Source organism: Neolamprologus brichardi, chromosome 6, assembly GCF_056152115.1.
Source record: "Neolamprologus brichardi isolate AB-2024 chromosome 6, ASM5615211v1, whole genome shotgun sequence".
Classification (NCBI taxonomy): domain Eukaryota; kingdom Metazoa; phylum Chordata; class Actinopteri; order Cichliformes; family Cichlidae; genus Neolamprologus; species Neolamprologus brichardi.
Genome location: NC_142109.1, coordinates 21,629,605 through 21,649,079, shown reverse-complemented (window position 1 = coordinate 21,649,079; position 19,475 = coordinate 21,629,605). Strand labels below are relative to the sequence as shown.

The 19,475-nt window shown below is 40.4% G+C and overlaps 1 protein-coding gene across 5 annotated transcripts in view; it reads right to left on the bottom strand.

Annotated features, from left to right (window-relative positions):
* LOC102783288 (uncharacterized) overlaps positions 1-19,475 on the bottom strand; it is a 66,955-nt gene that overhangs the window by 44,517 nt on the left and 2,963 nt on the right. For 4 of the 5 annotated variants that reach the window (XR_015719134.1, XM_087841834.1, XM_006787431.2 and 1 more), the window contains exons 3-4: positions 18,843-18,967; positions 18,174-18,345 (exon numbers count right to left, since the gene is read on the bottom strand). Coding sequence is in view for 4 of the 5 variants with exons in the window: in XM_087841834.1 (XP_087697960.1) it covers positions 18,174-18,345; positions 18,843-18,967 (297 nt within the window). In the remaining variant the exon portion in view is untranslated. Of the gene's footprint in view, positions 1-16,514; positions 18,346-18,842; positions 18,968-19,475 lie in introns of those variants that run through there. The other variant, XM_087841835.1, reaches the window with a different exon arrangement.

Sequence of the window (19,475 nt, the reverse complement as noted above, 5' to 3'; positions counted from 1 at the left end):
TGGGCTCTGTTGAAATAACCGGCAGGTTCGCATGTCCCCTTGGACCTTTCAGGCAGCTCTACTGTTTGTTTTCCACTCCAACGTGGGGACAGATTTGGACAAGGGCGACTGCAGAGTCTATTTTCTCCACCTGGAAGCTTGGAACGGTGGGGAGGGAAACTCAAGACTGGTTTTACCCGCTTCCTGGAAACGGTAAAGCAAGCGGGAGGCCCTGCTGTCAGGGAAAGGGGTAGCGAAAGAGAGGGAGAGAGAGACTCTGTGACAGTGTGCGCAGAGAGAACGACTAAAGCCTCTGTCCAGCAGATAAGAAATATGTGTGAATGCATGAGTGGGCGTGTTTATTTGCCTGCCTGCCTTGTATGTGTTTGTGTGTATGTGAAATAGAAAATTACAGAATGGTAAAGAGCACACGCTCCAGCCAGCGGATTTGCTGATGCCCACGAAGATCTGTTTACAGTAAGTGACCCTGATGACCCCCCCAGAGGATACAGGGCTCAGTTCCAGCACACATACATATACGCACACATCATCCCAGCCTCGCATCTCACCAGACTCTGATACAAAGTGTCGAAGGCCACCTGTTAGAAACATCCGGAAGTCTCAATCCCAGACAAAGCATGCACACCTATCGTGGCACTAAAAACACAGCCTGGAGTGAGGTGTTGTGTGGATGTGTGATAGAGGGGAGAAGAGCGAGAAATGTACCTTGTATCCAGCAGGCGACTAAAGCCCTGCACAGACCAATTTGCAGCTGAATGAAAATGGGAAGCCGTGCATGAGGAGAGAAAACACGCAAAACACATTTAAACCGTATTGGAGGCCGTTGAGGAGCACGGGGAATTTTAAAAAGCTTATTCTAGAGACTGAAGGAACAAACACTGGAGAAAACGGTGGAAAAGGGGAATGGACGGAAGAGACACATACCTGAGCAAAGGCACAAAGACAGACAACTAAGGATTCAAATGTTAAATTAAGAAAGAATCCGGGAGGTTGGGGTGTGTGTGTGTGTGTGTGTGTGTGTGTAAAGAACTCAACGCAAAAACAAAAAAAACATTGTGAACAACTGCTGCTCTGTTTAAGGAAAAACTTGGGGAGATATGCCAATTTGCTTTACTGCCATGGAACAAACGGTAGCTTTGATGATACTGACGTCTTTAAACCCAATAAGAAGCTTCAACCATGAGATGATAATCACCTAGATCTAGTCTCATTTTCACAGTGAGGTTTCAGGGAAACTGGTGAAATTTAACTGCACCACACATATGTTACTTTCAGACAAGTTGTTTCAGGTCTTTAAAGGGGACCTACTATGCTTCAGCACCATATTCATATTCTTGGACTCTTCTAGAGTAGTTTTGCATGATTTACTGGGCCTCAGTGCAGCTCCAAAGTGTACACACGGTCTAAAACAAGACATTTTAGCTCCACTCCCCCTTCCCCTCTAAGTCAGCATTCTTATCATTGGCTGCCCCTCGGAAACACAAGATTGAACTGCAGGTGAATGGAGCTCTGTACACAGTAAGAGGTGTGTTCCTGATATATTAAGTTTATCCCATCCCACTCAAAAAAAACTGTCCAAAAAGGAGTGTTTAGAGCAGTCTGAAGCCTAAGCTTTTGGCTCACGGCAATTACCTGTACATACTCTAACCTCAGTATTTAAATCTTTGGCCATATTTAATAAGAGCACCACCATTATAACAATATATACAGAGGTGTAACTGAGCTAATTGGCTGCAACCTGTTTCTTTATATTTACCCTACAGGTGTAGCTGTAGGGGCCAATTAGCATATCTCCTAAACTATTACTTTAAATCTCCATCTTCCACCTCCACTTCCTCTCTGCACTAGACTTCTCAGCCCTGCTGTGCTTTTCAGGTTTGCATATGACGGCCAGGTTTTAAGCCTGTCTGTTACATTTCAGTGGCAGATCCACACACACGGACGTGCGTGCATGCCCGCTGACTCACTAACCTGCTCGTCTGTCAAAGCGATTGTCAAATGATCAATGCTGTGTGCCAACCACGGCTGCGCTAATGCACAATAATATGGCTTTTATAAAAGCTGCAGTTGGCTGCATTGAATGCAGTGGCACACACAAAGAGAAAGTAACAGATTAACTTAACATAAGCTCTAAATTATAGGGCGTCGCTTCGATGCTATGCAATGAACACGGTCAAGGTCCAGTGTGTTTATATGTGGTGTGGCAGACACACCAAAGTACAACAAGCATGAAATGAACGCTGTATGTGTGAATGCCTTGAAAAGTGTGTATGGGAGAATACTCCGTTGTAGTGTGTAAATATGTAAGTGTATGGGAATAAAGAGTGTGTCTGTGTGACAACAGGGACAGAGATGGTGAGAGAAAGAGAGAGTGTGAGAGAGGGGAGGGTGAAAGTGGGACAGACAGCAGCAATACAAAATCTTAGCTCCCTCCTCTCCTCTCCTGCTTCATCCTCCCTTCATTCTCCTGTCTTCTGCCACTAAGGGGAAGCGAAGGAGGTCACCTACGCCTACAAGCACTCAATCAACCTGGCGGCGACCTTGCTTGTCCTGGATACAGTGCCCGCTCCCTCTGTTTGTCTGCCTGCTACACTGCCATCCTGCTGCCATCTCTCTGCAGCTGGTGCCAGGTTACAATGCCACAGGCACAGAGGTGTCGTTCCACAAGATGCCCACTTTTCTGCTCACGCTGTGCCAAAAATTCAGAGGCAGACAGCTCTGTTTTCCATCAGTGTTAAGAGAGATCTTTGACAGGGGTTTATGTCAAACCATATCCACATTAATTACTATGTGGGGGATCCTATTCCTCTTTGTATACTCTGCTGACAGACGGCTACAAAGTGATTTATACAGCACATAATGAAAGAATGGTTTTGATTAACCAAAGTGAGCCTTTAGAGAGTTGTGCATGTATGTTAACCCTTTAAGACCTGGTACTTTTAGAGCCGGATATTATGCGAGCACTTTTTAATGTGCCTCAGAACTGGAAAATGATGACATCATGCATCTGGAGCTAAAGGAAGAAACATGGAAACTTTGGGGCTTGTCTTAAGGAGATATATAAACGTCATACATAAGCCTCACTTGACAATGTTAATGGACACCAAGCTGAAACTACAAGTAATTTCTTGAGAGCGCACAATAATATATGTTGCTAAAATGACATATGTATCCATATTAGGACTTTAACTTCAAAATTACTTTCCTGATTGCTTCATAAAGAGACATAAGTGACAGACTTGATAAACCATAAAACCGTGATCACATCTTTACACTCCTATGTGTATGATCCTGAAAGAAGTGACCAAGTCAGACTTAAAACTTGCATGCATGGCGTGCCAACAGCCACTGTTTTAATTCACAGTAGTAGCAAAAGTAGCAAGCGCTATACATCCGTCCACCCATTTTTCTACTGCTTATCCAGAGCTGGGTCACAAGGGCAGCAGCCTAAACAGAGAAGCCCATTCCTCCCTTCCCAGTCACCTCCTCCACCTCCCCAGGCAGGCCGAGAGAGACGTGCTCAGAACACTTCGCCCAGGAGGCATCCTAATCAGATGCCCAGACCACCTCAACAACCGGCTGCTTTCAATATGTCCTATATACTTTTTAAAAAAATTAAATCTAATCATTTAAAGACTAAAACTAAGAACAACTATTACTTTACAACAGACAAACAATTTCAGACCTAATGCATTGTCTTTTAGCTCTGTCACAGGGAAAGTCTTACATGTTCTAAGGCAGGAAACATTGCCTTGAAAAGTGTGTGAAGGATGCCCGTTGACTTGTGCAGACTTATCATTTGCAGAACCCCCAATACTTCAGTCCTCAGTGTAGCAGTCAGTGAAAAGCCCACGTTCTTTTGGCACATCTTGGAAGTTGTCTCGAGCTGTTCCTGGTGTATTACATCTTGGAGTCATGTGCCATTAGGTTTGTATTTCCCATTCTTGCAAGCTTCCTTTGCTCTCTTTTGTTTATGACAGTGTACATAACATGCTATGTGAAATCAAATGTAACCCAAAATCCATAAAGTAACATATACTATTTAAGACGATTGATTCGCTTCAGTTGGGCCACTAAAGACAAAAAACATGATTAATTTGCAGTCATTTATATTTGAGGAGTCTCTCACACCTTTCCATACTTTCATGTGGATACATGGATTGGCAGAGGCAGAGAGCACAGCAGCAAGACCCCAGCAAAGAATTCCGATAGCAAATCATCCGATAGCAAAGAGAGGAGGAGCTGGGGAGGAGGTGGGCCTCAAAGCAGCTTGCAGATGGAGAGCATCAGGCTGAAGCATGTTAAATAGTGTGCACTGCATAATATTTGCCAAATGGGTGTATAAAAGGGCATCAGCTGATCCATCACCTGGCACTGAGATAGTTGATTTTAAGGGACTGTGACTGACTTTACAGCCTGCCTGCACTAAAGTTATACGCAATTTTAGTTTTGTTTTTTCTAAAGAAATAAACTTTAATACTTCTTAAAACTTCAAAGGGATCCATGGGAATCTTGTAGCTCCTGCACAAATGAAGGATGTGGCCTCTCATATCAATATAAAAGCATTTTTGTAGCCATCATGACACTGCCACACAGTATTTGACTTTAGCCCAAGAGTAAAGAAATATATTACACTGTAGCTCATGGGGAGGGATCACTCAATGTGAGAACCTCCACAGTATACCAAGCTTGTATTGAAAGACTACCTGAAATCTAATAAAGTCACAAACAGCTGAAATTCACCACCAGCCACTGCAACACACAAGGCCACAGATAACTCTATCAGCTGTGACAGTGAGGTCACATTCCTTTGTTATGTGCTGTCTGATGGGCCTTCCCCTTCGGAAAGTTGGTTATGACTGTGGATACAGCTGCAAAGATGGCTCCAATGACCACAGCTACAAAAGGCATGGAAAGAGAACACATGGCCTGAGACAGACGAGGGAGTAAGATGGGTGAAACAAAAGGGGTTATTTTTCTGAATGGATGGCAGAAAAGTTGAAGAACCTTGGCCCTGATCATGTATTAGCCTGTTCCTGTGAGTGTGTGCATTAGAAGAAGGGAGAGGCAGAGACAGGAAAGTGGATGTAATTCATCTTTAAAAGGGCAGATTCCTGTGTGATGTATGATGCACAGAGTCTGTGTATTGTAGAAATGGGTGTGGGAGGTGCAAGCTAGCTAGTTGCAACTCCTCTTACTGCTTCACAGAGCAATGTAGAAAATGAAGACTTTGGGTTCTTCCCTGATGATCAAAGACACGTAGACGGTGATACAAAATCCCCCTGCTGCTCCCCTCCTTTCCAGTTCTCTCATCGATGCACGCACACACATAAAATTACAAGCTCAGCAAATAGCATGTAGGCTAAGACTTTGAGTGATCACTCCACTGAAAGGCAGAGGGAGTTCAGTTTAAATATCTGTGAGAAATTTCAATGAAAAACACCACCTGTTTTTGTACATACATCTACTGTACACTCAGAAATAAAAGTCTCTGATTTTTAAGTTAATTAGGCAAATTCACTGGCATAACATGCTAAATAAAATAACATAATTTAACATCATGAAATTACTAGCTTAGGGCCCAGTCCCACAGGTCTAGACATCAGCTGGTGACCACCAAGCAACAGCCAGCAACTCATGAGAAATGAGTAATCCCTGACTAGTAGAGGAAAATTGCTGGCAGTCATTGTGCAACTGATCCGAAAGACCGGTCAGTGACCCGCAGCTAACCTCTTTTCCTTAGTCATAAGCAAAGCCTGACCAGTATAGAATTTTAAAGGCCAACACCGATATTTGGTGAAGTAAAAAGCTTCTGTATCAGTGGATCTGTATTTTTCAAATCACAAAAGATAAAAACATATGCCACACATTTTTTGTGTGCTCTGAAAGTCTAAAAATAATAATTTTTCTGTTGTCGTGCATTACTCGTTTATTTTCTGGCAAAATCTGTTTTGGATCACGTTTTCATGTTTGTGGCATTCCAAATACGCTGCCAACACAAAAGTTGTAGAGTGCTTTCTAGTGGACAAAGTATTTAACATTAACACTCATAAGATGGTTGAAGGGTGTTTCCTCACAAATGAAATTTAATTTTTAAGAGTTTCAGTCAGGTTTCAGAGCTCATCACAGCACAGACGCAGCTTTAGTGAAGGTTACAAATGAGCTTCTTATGGCCTCTGACAGTGGACTCATCTCTGTGCTTGCCCTGATAGACCTCAGTGCAGCGTTTGATACTGACTGTTGACCATAATATTCTATTAGAACGATTACAGCATGCTGTGTGCATTACAGGTACTGTGCTGCAGTGGTTTGTATCATATCCATCTAATAGAGTCCAATTTGTCCAGTTTGTAAATGGAGAGTCTTCTTCAAATGCTGAAGTTAATTATGGAGTTCCACAGGGTTCCGTGCTTGGACCAATTCGGTTTACATTATACATGCTTCCCTTAGGCAGTATCATCAGAAGACATAGTATACATTTTCACTGCTATGCAGATGACACCCAACTCTATCCATGAAACCAGATAACACACACCAAATAGTTAAACTGCAGGAATGTCTTAAAACCATAAAGACCTGGATGACCTCTAACCTTATGCTTCTAAATTCAGATAAAAATGAGGTTATTGTACTTGGCCCAGAAAATCTTAGAAATATGGTATCTAACCAGACTCTTACTCTGGATGGCTTTACCTTTGCCTCCGGTAACACTGTGAGGAACCTTGGAGTCATTTTTGACCTGGATGTGTCCTTCAATGCACATATTAAGCAAATATGTAGAACTGCTTTCTTCCACTGCGAAATCTCTCTAAAATTAGAAGCATCCTGTCCCAGAGTGATGCTGAAATACTAGTTGATGTATTATTTATTACTTCTAGGCTGGACTACTGTAATTCATTATTATCAGGATGTCCTAAAAACTCCCTGAAAAGCCTTCAGTTAATCCAAAATGCTACAGCAAGAGTACTGACAGGGACTAGAAAGAGAGAGCATATTTCTCCTATATTGGCTTCTCTTCATCAGCTCCCTGTTAAATCCAGAATTGGGTTGCATCCAAAATCCTGCTCCTCCTACTCATTTTATCCTATCTTCCTTCACCCCAACCGGTCGCAGCAGATGGCTGCCCTTCCCTGAGCCTGGTTCTGCCTGAGGTTTCTTCCTGTTAAAAGGGAGTTTTTCTTTCCCACTTTCGCCAAAGTGCTTGCACATAGGGGGTCATATGATTGTTGGGTTTTTCTCTGTATGTACTAGGATCTATTGTACAGTACAAAGCACCTTGAGGCGACAGTTGTTGTGATTTGGTGCTGTATAAATAAAATTGAATTGAATTGTCTCTTCTCTACTTTATTTTTTAAATAGTAATTTATAGAATAGAATAGAATACAATTCAACTTTATTGTCATTGCACATGTCACAGTATCAAGGCAACAAAATGCAGTTTGCATTTCCATCCAGAAGTGCTTTAGCCATGATATAGGTATATTACAAATATATCTATATGTTATGAATATGAATATGCTATAACTATGAGTATGTACAGGCTGTAGTGAGTACAAGCTATGTACAGGATATAAATATGAAAAACTATACAGAATATGAAATAAAAAAAACTATACAGAAATATGAGATATACAGCTATACAGAAATGTGAACTTTGCAGGTTATAAACAGCTGTAGATTTAAAAATTATCGTATTGTACAGAATGATTATTTACACAGAATTATACAGTAGTGCAGTTAAGATAAGTGAGATATGTGGATAATTTCTACAGAGGCTATATAAAGTACTAGTGGTTGTGAGTGGTGGTTCAGTCCGTGTTATTATTGTGTGTATGAGGGTACAGTTGTCCATTGTGTGTGTAGGTGGCTGTGGGTGTGTGTGGGTCAGATGTCAGGAGGCAGAGTTCAGGAGTCTGACAGCTGTGGGGAAGAAGCTGTTCCGGTACCTGGTGGTCTTAGTCCGGAGGCTCCTGCAGCGCCTCCCAGAGGGCAGGAGGGTGAAGAGTCCATGTGATGGGTGACTAGGGTCTTTGATGATTTTCCCAGCCCTTTTCAGACACCGCTTCCTGTAGATGTCCTTTATGGCAGGAAGTGGTGCTCTGGCGATGCGTTGGGCAGTTTTCACAACCCTCTGCAACGCCTTCTGGTCCGAGGCAGAGCAGTTCCCGTACCAGACTGTTATAGAGTTGGTCAGGATGCTCTCGATGGTGCAGCGATAGAAGTTCACCAGGATGTCTGAGGACAGGTGGTTCTTCCTCAGAGTCCTCAAGAACAAGAGGCGCTGGTGAGCCTTCTTGACCAGCTTGGAGCAGTTGGTCGTCCAGATGAGATCCCTGGAGATGTGAACTTCCAGGAACTTGAAGCTGCTCACACGCTCCACAGCCGTCCCCTTAATGTAGATGGGTGGATGTGGGTCAGCATTCCTCCTGTAGTCCACGATGAGCTACTTGGTCTTCTCAGTGTTAAGCAGCAGGCTGTTTGTGTCGCACCACTCAGCCAGATGATCCACTTCCTCCCTGTAGGCAGCCTCATCGTTGTCACTGATGAGGCCATTCACCGTGGTGTAATCTGCAAACGTAATGATGGTGTTAGAACCACCGGCAGGTCTGCAGTCGTGGGTGAAGAGGGAGTAGAGGAAAGGGCTCATCACACAGCCTTGTGGTACACCAGTGTTCATTGTGATTGTAGATGAGCAGTGGTTATCCAGCCGGACATGTTGGGGGCGGTTGGTCAGGAAGTCCAGTAACCATTTGCATATGAGGGAACTGATGCACAGGTCTGTCAGTTTCCTGATGAGTTGTGAGGGGTGGATTGTATTGAATGCTGATCTGAAGTCTATAAACAGCATTCTGACGTAGGTGTTGTTGTTGTCCAGGTGTGAGAGGACAGAGTGCAGTGCGATGGAGACTGCATCCTCTGTGCTCCTGTTCTGGCGGTATGCGAATTGGTGGGGGTCCAGGGTGGGGGGGAGACAGGATTTGAAGTGTGCTAGGACCAGCTGCTCTAAGTACTTTGTGATGATGGGGGTGAGTGCTACTGGGCGGTAGTCATTTATCTGCCAAAAAACAAAATAACCAAAAAAAGGTGGGTTTTTTTTTTTTTTATAAACAACCAGAATGTCAATGAAGCAGTAGCTCATCTGGGTCAAGACTTAACGCAATTTGCAGGTTATTGTAAGACAGGGGGGTCGAACATAAGACAAAGTTGACAGAATAGGCCCAGCAAGGCTCTAATCTGCCCCACTGTTGGAGTTTTAGCTGTAAGTTTTTCAACTTTTTCTACTGATAAAGACTTCCCCCATGGCCATTGAGACTACACCAAAGTAATTAAGTAATTGGTAAACAATTAAATGGAGAAAAAGAGGAACCTATCAACTAGAGAGATGTCTGTTTTTTTTTTTTTAAAGGGGATGTTCTGTGAATTAATTTTTTTTTAACTACAGGACAGTGTGGGCTTCTTTACATTGACAGACAAGGAAAATTTCACTGGTCCAACGCACTTAAGATTAAGGACAAGCAATTCTTGTAAACTGTGTAGGAACAGATGGATGGAGGAATGGACAATGGACACCCTGCTATTGCATAAGCTCACTGGTCCTGGCCAGATGGTCTGAAGTAAATGAAACCTCAGTAAACAAAAACTGAGGACCTTCATTGAAGACGGTCCAAAAATTCCTCTATAAAAAGGTATATTTCTATAAAATGTAGGAAAGCAGAATTTTTTGGGCCTTTTTGCTTGTTGAATACATTTTCTTGACAGAAAAAATGTTATTGATTAATTGAATCCTACACAGATGATGCCCTGTATCCCTGTTTATTTGTTCAGAGGGTTTAAGCAGGGCATTTGACCACAGCATTATATAGAAAGACAGGCCCAGGGTGTCTTGATGGGATTAACTAGAGTCAAAGTTATGTATACAAATGAGTCTCTGACTACAGCACTTTACATTAGATGGTCTCATCTGTAATTCAGATGCAAGCCTCATCACAACGCCTGTGTGCAGAGGCACAGGAGTCTGACACTAGATAACTGCCTGTGTGGGTGTGCATGTGTAAAAGAGAGTGTGAGAGAAAATGTGAGAGACACAGAGTGCTAGGATGTGTGTTTTTGTGCATGTAAAATCCCCATAGAGTCACAGTTCTTCTCTTCAGACTAACAGTACATCTCGCACACTAATTCAATAACAGAACAGCCGTGGTGTGTAAGCCTCTTAATAAGCAGCATGCCTTGTCTGTCTTTCTCCCGATCCCTCGACTCACTACTGCTTTCACTCACTGCCCTCTGCTTTCCCACCTATCCATCTGCTTCACCCTGCCTTCGTCATCTACCTCTGTTCCTCCTTAACGCTTGTCTATCTTCATGTGCTCGCTTATTCTCTGCCTCTCAGGATTGCTCTCCACACTCTCTTTAACTCTATGTGCTCCCTCCCTACTCATCTCCTCCTTTTTCTCCATTTATCTCTCCTTTCATCTGTCACAGCCACCTCCTACCCCTTCTCTTTCTCTCACCCTCCCTCCACGCCTCTGTTCTAGTGAGTGGTCGGTCTGCAGGGTGCTTGTTATCCAGCACCTTTCCAGACATCCCCCGGTTGGGAAGCCAGACAACCAGACAGGCGGCAGGGCAGATAGACAGACAAAAGAAGAGCAGCAAGGAGGAAAGAGTGACAGCCGGGCAGCCTCTGCAGCAATACTGACAGGCAGGAGGAAAGGCAAAAAATTGCAACTGGACGGCAGACGTCCATGGAGACAGCTAAGAGAGTAGTCTGTCAAAAAGACAAGACGGGCTGTCAGTAAGAGGTTACCAAACAGGTAAGAAGACAGATAAAGGCAGACAAGTAGGAGAGAAACAGGTAGGCAGAGTAGCCAGACAGGTCGCCACAGGCCGGTGTGTAAAAAGCCAAACTACGAGCCCAGCATCCCAACATGCCAGAGGGCCAGTGGGTGCACGGCTGACAAACACTGCCGCTGTCTGGGCCTGGCACGGTACTGCAGGCAATCACTGATGCCCGCATAGTGATGAATAACAGTCTAATTACAGGCTGTTCAGTTACCTCATCCTAAAACCGGTAGTAAGGGTCAGAGGAATGGAGTGAACATTAAGGTCAGCGTCATTTGGCGTTTAAATAAAACTTCAGCTTTCCAGCACCTTGAAAGCAAAGCTCCACTAGCTGCTGAAGAGATAATTAACGTGCACGTTTTCATCCACAGTTTGCGTAGACTGTTACTCAAACAACAGTATTCACTTATTTTTACAGTTTTAGTATTGGTGACTATTGAAGCAACAGCTACACTGCGGTGAATTTAAGATTAAATACTGCTATGTAGCAGAGCAGGCCATGACAAGAATACGAATAGTGTATTATAAGCAGAGACCATTTCAAAGCACAAAGCTAATATTGTTTGTAAATGGCACTGACAAATTTTCCTTTTGTCCTACGAATTCTTTGTGGAAAAGTGTTGCCGTGTGATGTTAAACAGACTTTTTTGATAACGCTGAAGCAAACTGGACCTCATCATAACCATCAAATGCTGCCTTAATTCATGTCAGGAGGGATTAATGTTAAAACATACGTATTTCCTCAACTGTACTCCAATAAAAGTCATCATGTTACCGCAAGAATGGACTACAAAAGCATTACTTTCACACTCAGGAAGTGATTTTACCAGACGCAGGCTTGCAGCACTTGTGCAGTGCTCCAGTTTCACCATATGGTGAAGATTTCAGTCCAGGCAAATTCCAATCACTCTGACTCAGCAAAATCCATTAGCCTTTCCTCTGCTCACCAGATGTGGCAATGGCTCCTTTCAGAGCAATCCACCAAAAAAATAAACATTAACATGCTAAGACTTTAATTGCAGAGCCCGTGTTCTGAAATATAAACATCAATAACCTCTCTCAGAGTTAAAGCTTTGAAATTATTTAGTGTGTAATAAGCTCACCTAGTTGGAAGGACTGCCTGGAGTATTGCAGAACCTTTTTATTTCATCACAAAGTTAAGAAACAGAGTGCTTTGTCATCAGGCTATTGCAACCTTTACAGTCACTACTGCCAGCTATTTCCACAGGCTGTGTGTGGTTTTTTTTCTTGATGGTCTGTCACCCAGATCTCTGCACTCTGGCTGTCTTCCTACTGGGTCAAGTCACAATGACAGGAAATTATGAGCCTTCTTCTTTGGGAGCGATACAAGTGGCTTTGCAGAAACTAACAACAGGGAAACTCAACAGAGTCTTCTCATCCTCACAGTCAAAAACAAGCCATAAAAGCCATCCACCATTTCCTTAAAGTTGAGGTTTAAAAATGCCAACAAGTCATTATATTTAATCCTGCCAAAATAATAAAAATCCCAAATTAAATTAAACTGGCACAGATCACAAGTAACTGAGGATATTTTTCCAACAGGTCTTGAAATTTCCATCTTTAAGCAATTTTAACTAGTTGACTGCTGGTAACTCTTCAAATTTACTGGAATCTCTGCACCCCGAATACTGCCGATTTATGTTTTTGTAGTGGTTAGTTCTGGCGGTACTACATCGTTCTTTACTTGCCAACACATCATTACAAGATCAGTCAAGAGAAGGCACAGAAAATGACCGGACACACTGAAGCGAGATGAAAAAGCAATGACTGGAGGTGAGTCACAAAGGAAGAATACAGCGTTAGATGCCTTTCTGAACTGGTTGTACAATTTATCATGCATGGTGGGAGGTCATTTAGAGGTAGAGGAAGGCGGGTCTGCATCCTATTGATAGAACAAATAGTACAGATTGTTTATATGGAAGCATATATACGGGAACAGAATAATTTGGGTCAGCTGGTGGAACAACAATATTTGGATTAGGAAGAAAGATGTGCAAGCTGAAAAACTTATTCTAATGTTGTTATAAAATGCTGCACATTTAATATTTGGTTCCATTTCTAAGTTAAAAGTGCCTCCGTCTAGGAATAAAAGTTTTTAGTGAAATTTCTTTCTATTCTGTAGACTAATGTTAAAAAAAGTTTTAAGGGTCAAGCTCATTTGTGGTGATACAATGTTTTCCATCACTTTGATTCAACTATAAAATATTCAGGGTTAACAAGCAAATTCTAACTTACCTCACAAATACAATGCAATATACTGTAAAATATTGATACTCCATTTTCATCCTGCAGAAAAAGCCTAAATTAACAAACATTAGTACATCCATGACTATTTTTGACTGGCAGATTTGTTGCTTAAATTGATTCAATATGCTCTTCCTTATTTTCTGTCATTTACAGATGTTGCTAATGTGCTGGATGCTTGCATTAATATGGACAATAATTGAGTACAATTAGGTTAGATCATGTGCAAATAAATAATGTCCGTTAGCCAAAATCAGCATGTTTCAGACACACACACGAAAATGTTACTTACAAACAGGAATATATCTGTATTTGTTAGTGACTATTTAAAAAAAAAAAAAAATCAACTTCCTTATTCAAACACTCCTTAGATAAGTGAGCTCTACACAATAATGTGTGCAAGGTTTTGTACTAGAAAATGTGTACACATGTATTTGATGAAATCTGAATGCTCCTTTGTATTCAGCTGAAATACTAGTTTAAGACATTTAACTGTGAACATCAGTTAAAGAGGCAGATTATATCTGATTATTGGTATATGAAAAAAAAAAAAAGACAGCATATAAAACTTTTATGAGATGGAAGAAGGAATAAATGTACTTTTGAGAATTTTTAATCAAATTAATTATTAAATATAATTAATAATATATTATTATGATGATTTGTCTATAGCCATCTTATGATATAATTTACATTTTTTTATTTATGAAAATATTATTCTTTTATTTCTTTGATTGATTATAATTACATTGGGAAGACCATATAGTAAATAACTAAAAAATATAAATACACAAGGTTATCAAAGTCAGACGCCTGACTTAGTATTATGGTCAGCACTGTGACAAACATCCATCCACTACCGCAGTGTGTTTGCTTTAGTTAGCTGCAGGGGATTGAACTGACCACATTCTTGCTTCCTGTCTCCTCCTGGGTCTCTTCATGTGCCAGCCTAACAAACCATTATGTTGCCAGATCAATAAAGACGATGAATGCTAAATTACTGGTCACACCGGATCCAGATGAAATAACTGGGGGGTGATTCACATCTGAGAAATGTAGCTGTTAAGACCTCAGGCTGATTTCCCAGAGTCATGTCAGCATGAGAACATTTTTACAACAATTAGAGGATATCTGGCAAGAATTCATCATTATCCCATATCGTGAGCTGGCTAGTGAACTGCGAGTGCAGTGTTTGAACGTCAATCTAATTTGTTTCAATTGAAAGATGAACTCTAGGAAGGAAAACAATGAAAACAGATGAATTATGAACAACAATGAGGACGTAGGAGGGCAAGCAGGGCAGGGCTGGTTCTTTGTATCTACTTATTTGTCCAAATACAGGATGTGGTAAAGGGTCCACTGGGACATATAGAAGTATTTATCCCTCATAGAGATTACAACATGTTATCAGACATGCCATTTCTTAACATTAGAGCTCTCATCGTCACCCCCTCAAAATGGTAATGCAAAACTATTACAGCTTACTTCAGCATTCAGGGAAATCCCTTGAAAGCCAAATGGTGGTTACAAATGTGAAGCAGCACCTCAGAGCTAAAAGTGAGCACCACGACTATGAGTAACAGATGTCTTAGGGTACAAACCCAGCACGTTTAGGTTGACTTTGAATGTAGAAACACATTTTTAGAAAAGAAGATCATATGTAAAGTCAGTGAAAGTGACATATTTCTTGTCAAAAGGAGCATCTTGTCAAAGTGACACCAAGTTCGTTTTGGGATTTTTGGATTCTTTTCGCAGAAGGCAGCTATTCGTGACCACAAGTGTTTATCAACTGTCTATGATCAAACAAATAACATATGTGAATTCTGCTTCGCAGGGATTTTCACTGTAGGGTTAGCCAAGTTTACAAAGAGTGATGATCGCTACAGTAAATTAAAAATGACTTTCAGAATGGGTCAGCTTCCTGGAAACGAATGCTTCAAACAGATGGAGACAAGCACAGATTAAAATGAACAATCAGGAAATCATCCATGCAGTTTCTATCGCTTAATCCTGTTCAGGTGTGTGCAGGCTACGAGCTATTTGAGCAGTTTGTAGGGCTATTATGAGGCCATCATAGGGACACGGTGAGAAAAACATCTGCATTAGCTCACAGACTTACAAAATAATAAAAAAATATATATATCTATAATAAAAACTAAAAAAACCTAAAACTAAAAATATCTATGATAAAACTAAATAATTTAAAGTAAATAATCTAACCTATGCCACAAACCCTGGGTAGCAAACAAACAGTCCCCAGTAGACCTACACAGACACGGCGACAACGTGCAAATTTTTCCGTTCTGTTGGGACATGGAACACAATAACCTTTGAAACAGTGACACATCCAGACTGAATCATCTCTATATTTTGAAGAACTTAAGGCCACCTTTCTCCCATTTTCGACACTGTCTGAAACTTTTATGACCATTTCATTGGTATTTAGGTTGTGCTCAATGACTGGTCAGTCTCCGTCAGCAATAAAATGCTGTAAAGTATTGAAATGTTTGGGCAGAACTTGGCATGATGTTACTGAACTACGGACTTTGAGATTTAATTCAAGGGGTTAAAAAAGATTATATTATTATATTTTTTAATATTTACTTTATTAGTGTTCTATTTTAAGTGGTCAAATGTAAATGGGCTATTTATTCAAAAGCTGTTTATGAACAGGCAAGGAGATTTTTATTGTATTTTTTAATCAATTAGGCAGGTAAAAGGCAAGTGGAATAGCCATCCTCAGAATGTAAAAAAATGAAAAGAAAAACAAAAGAACTCAAAACCACCAAAAAGATAATGGAGAAAATGTGGAGAAACAATATAAATAATTCAGGTACAAAAATTAAGAGCTCACATGAGCTTCACAACATAATAAAGTCTGATTGTTTATGGAAGACAACAATGAGAATGATCGCAGGATCCTTTCCATGGGAAAAAAAGTTCACAAGTTTCATCCTCTGCTGAACAACATAACACAAAGAGATAAAGGGAAGGCTTCAAACACTACAAGATTTAAACCACTCCTCAGGTTTTTGAACAGCAATGCCAGATCTGCAATTTTGCAGAACAAACAACCAAAAAAATTAAAAGCCATTTATCCAACAATATCTGTAAGAGAGGAAGCTAAGATCTGCCCGTACCAGAGTAAAGTATGGAGTATGCTTTTAACAGCTCATGCTCTGACACATACTCTGTAACACACACTAGAGGCAGTGTGATGCATGGTCATGTATGCCTTTCACTGGGTCACTAAAACACAGAAGACACAAGATGAATTCTGTGTTTAGGGATATAACTGCTGGTAAAATTCAGACAAATGTAGCAAAGTTTACTGGAAAGACAATGTACAATGAAACTAAATATACAGTGAAAGCAACCCAGGACATTTTAAACTTCAGGAAGTGGATTATTCTGCAATTAATTACCTGATCTGTACCTGACAGAATGCTTTGAGTGGAAACATAAAGAGCCTAAAGCTCCTCAAACAACATCTGAACACAGTCACTGTATAGGTCTGGCAAAGCATCATAAAGGAGGAAACCTGTTATTTGGTCTGATCTGAACCTGACAGAACAGCATTCCACTCGCTTAAAGCAAACATAATGGCCTAAAATCCTTCAAACAAACACTGAAGACAGCCTCAGTATAGGTTTGGCAAAGGATCACAAAGGAGCAAAACTATTACTTGGTCATGTTTATGAATTCAAAATTTCAGGCAGTCACTGCTTGTGAAGGATCCTCAACAAAGAAATCTAAAATATTTGTTAAGTTAATTTGTCTAAATACATTTGAGTCCCTGAAAATAGGGGACAGGGTATAGATGGTGGTAATTCCCCCACAGCTGAGGCAGTATTTCTGTTCAGCTGCTTGAATTAGAGCTGAAAATCTGCACTTGAACAGGTTTTGATTGATTCATTTCAGATCTACTATTGTGTTTAAAGAAAAAAAAAAGAAAATTGTTACTTGTTACGAATTGCTACTTCATATTAAAACATTTTAAATGGACCTATTTGATTATAAAAATATTGCCAACATTGCGTCTGTAAACATATTTAGTACAACTAAATGGCATTAATCAGCTCAGTGTCTTATTGCCTTCTGAATTCAACACCAGGGAGAAATGGGCTGAGCACTATGCAAGTAAATGCCTCTGTCTCTCAAGTCCTTGGGAATGAACCCATTGAACTCCCTGAGGTGTATGGAAATAACTAGCAGAATGTAAAATCTTATATCCACTCTGCCATCTAGTGGCCAGAAGCCATTATTGCTTCTAAAGAGCCGTTAAGTAGCAACAGATGGTAAGATTTCAAATCCATTTGTTTGTGGTTAAATGGTGAAAAAAAGGTGGGCCTTCTTGTTTAATAACATTTTTTGACAGTGGCGATGAAAACATGCAGGGTTTAAGCACTAGTTAGAAGAAAATGTGATTTATTATGGTAATAAAAATGATATGAACAACCAGAAAATCACTTTGTTATTACATAATCAAACCATACTTTCTTGGTTAAATCGACTATCCCATGAGTGTCAAATTAAAATAGTTACTTCATGTACTTGCTGTGAACAGGTGGTGTTTATAAACAGATTAAACAGATCTTTCAGCTCAAATGAGCAACTCATAACAACATGGTATTAACTTCAGGCATTTTAAAACACAAAGAAACAGTTAAAACTAGTATTTTTGCTCTTTTAGCACAGACAAGAAAAAGAATGGAAATATAAGACGAAAATGAAACAGGAAAAGCATGACCTGTGTGAGAAACAGCACTAACTGCAGCAATGAAACTAAAAGTAGTAGTTGAAATAAAACCAACCTTTAAGATCACAAAATCCAAAGTATTTTGTTGTAATATAAAACAAATATAAAACCTGAATTTTAAATATAAAATAGAACCTACAATAAAAAACAACCAGATGGTAACCTAGACTCCACCGCACAATCTTTTACCAATAAAGTTAAATTTAATGTTTTCCACTAAACCAAATGAGAATTAAACAAATATTTTAGAAACAGATGTTGTTAATTCTCATATCAACCATTATTCTAACATATAGGCATACGCCCAGCTTACTAGTCAGCGTCTGCGAATTGGTCTGGCTCAGTGGGAATGATGTGACGGGACCATATTAGGGGGTGTGGGTGGTGCACCGCTGGGTTGTAACTGGCTGACACCGGCAGGGCCGCTGTGTCCCTTTGCTTCAGTGTCAGGTCCTGCAAAGCAAAACGGAGGACGTCTTCTGGACCTGAAACAGGCAGCAACACACGTCATGGCCTGAATCCTAAAAGTAGTACTGACACCTACAGTAACATCAGCTTCAATGAAAACAGGATGCTGAAGGACTGAAATTTGCGGTTTCTAATATTGATTTTTAATTTAGTATATATCCTGGCACTTTTATGCACATTTGACCATTTAAATGAAAGGAAATGTAGACACTTTATAACTGCAATGAGCCATTTCAAAAGTGGCTCTGTGTGGCAAGACTCACTTTTCTAAGGACTTTGGTTTCAGCAGTTTTCCTTTATGACAGAAAAAGTAATGACTACTACTACTATTAATACACATCAGGTAAACTTTAAAATTCCCTTGTTTGACCTCAGTGGTGAAGATATATTCAGTAATCAACCTTACAGCAACACTAATTCATAAACTTATTACATATGCATGTATATAATAACTAAGACATTTAAATTCAGTACTGTAAAGAGAGTAGATGTCATGAAAATGTTTTTTCTTTACCATAAGGTCTGACCCCAAAACACATGTTTTTCCAGTCAGAGCGTGTGCCCTCCTGGATCTCTTTTTCCCAGTCTTCCTCCGCTTCTGTGGGTGAAAGAATTTCCGGGTAGACGACTTCTTTGTCTCTGCAAGAGGGCTCATGTTAATTAAAGTGTTCCATAATCAGAGGGAAGGGAAATTAATTACATATCTGAAATACATTTCAGGTTGTTAGAGGCAGTATTTTTGGCCACAGTTTACATCTGATGTGTGCATAAAACCATTAATGTTGGAATTAATGTAACTGTGTGCTTTAAAAAGTGCTATACAAATAAAGGTATATTTATGAGTATTATAGAGTATTTTTATGCTTTAATTCATGCTGTCATTATGTGAATGAGATGAAAAAAATAATTTACCATTCCCATACGTTTTCACTGAATATAATAATTCAGTATGATATGCACAACTCATTCTTCACATCCATACTTGGTGCTGGAAGAAGCTTTGATGCATCTCTCCACTCAGTCTCAAGCATTAAAGAGCTATGGGAAGATGGGCTGTTTATACAAGAGCAGCTGGTCAGGGTGATAGAAGGGCAGCAGGACGGTTATCTGCTCCTTTGTGCAAAGAATTAACCTCCAGCGGGCTGCT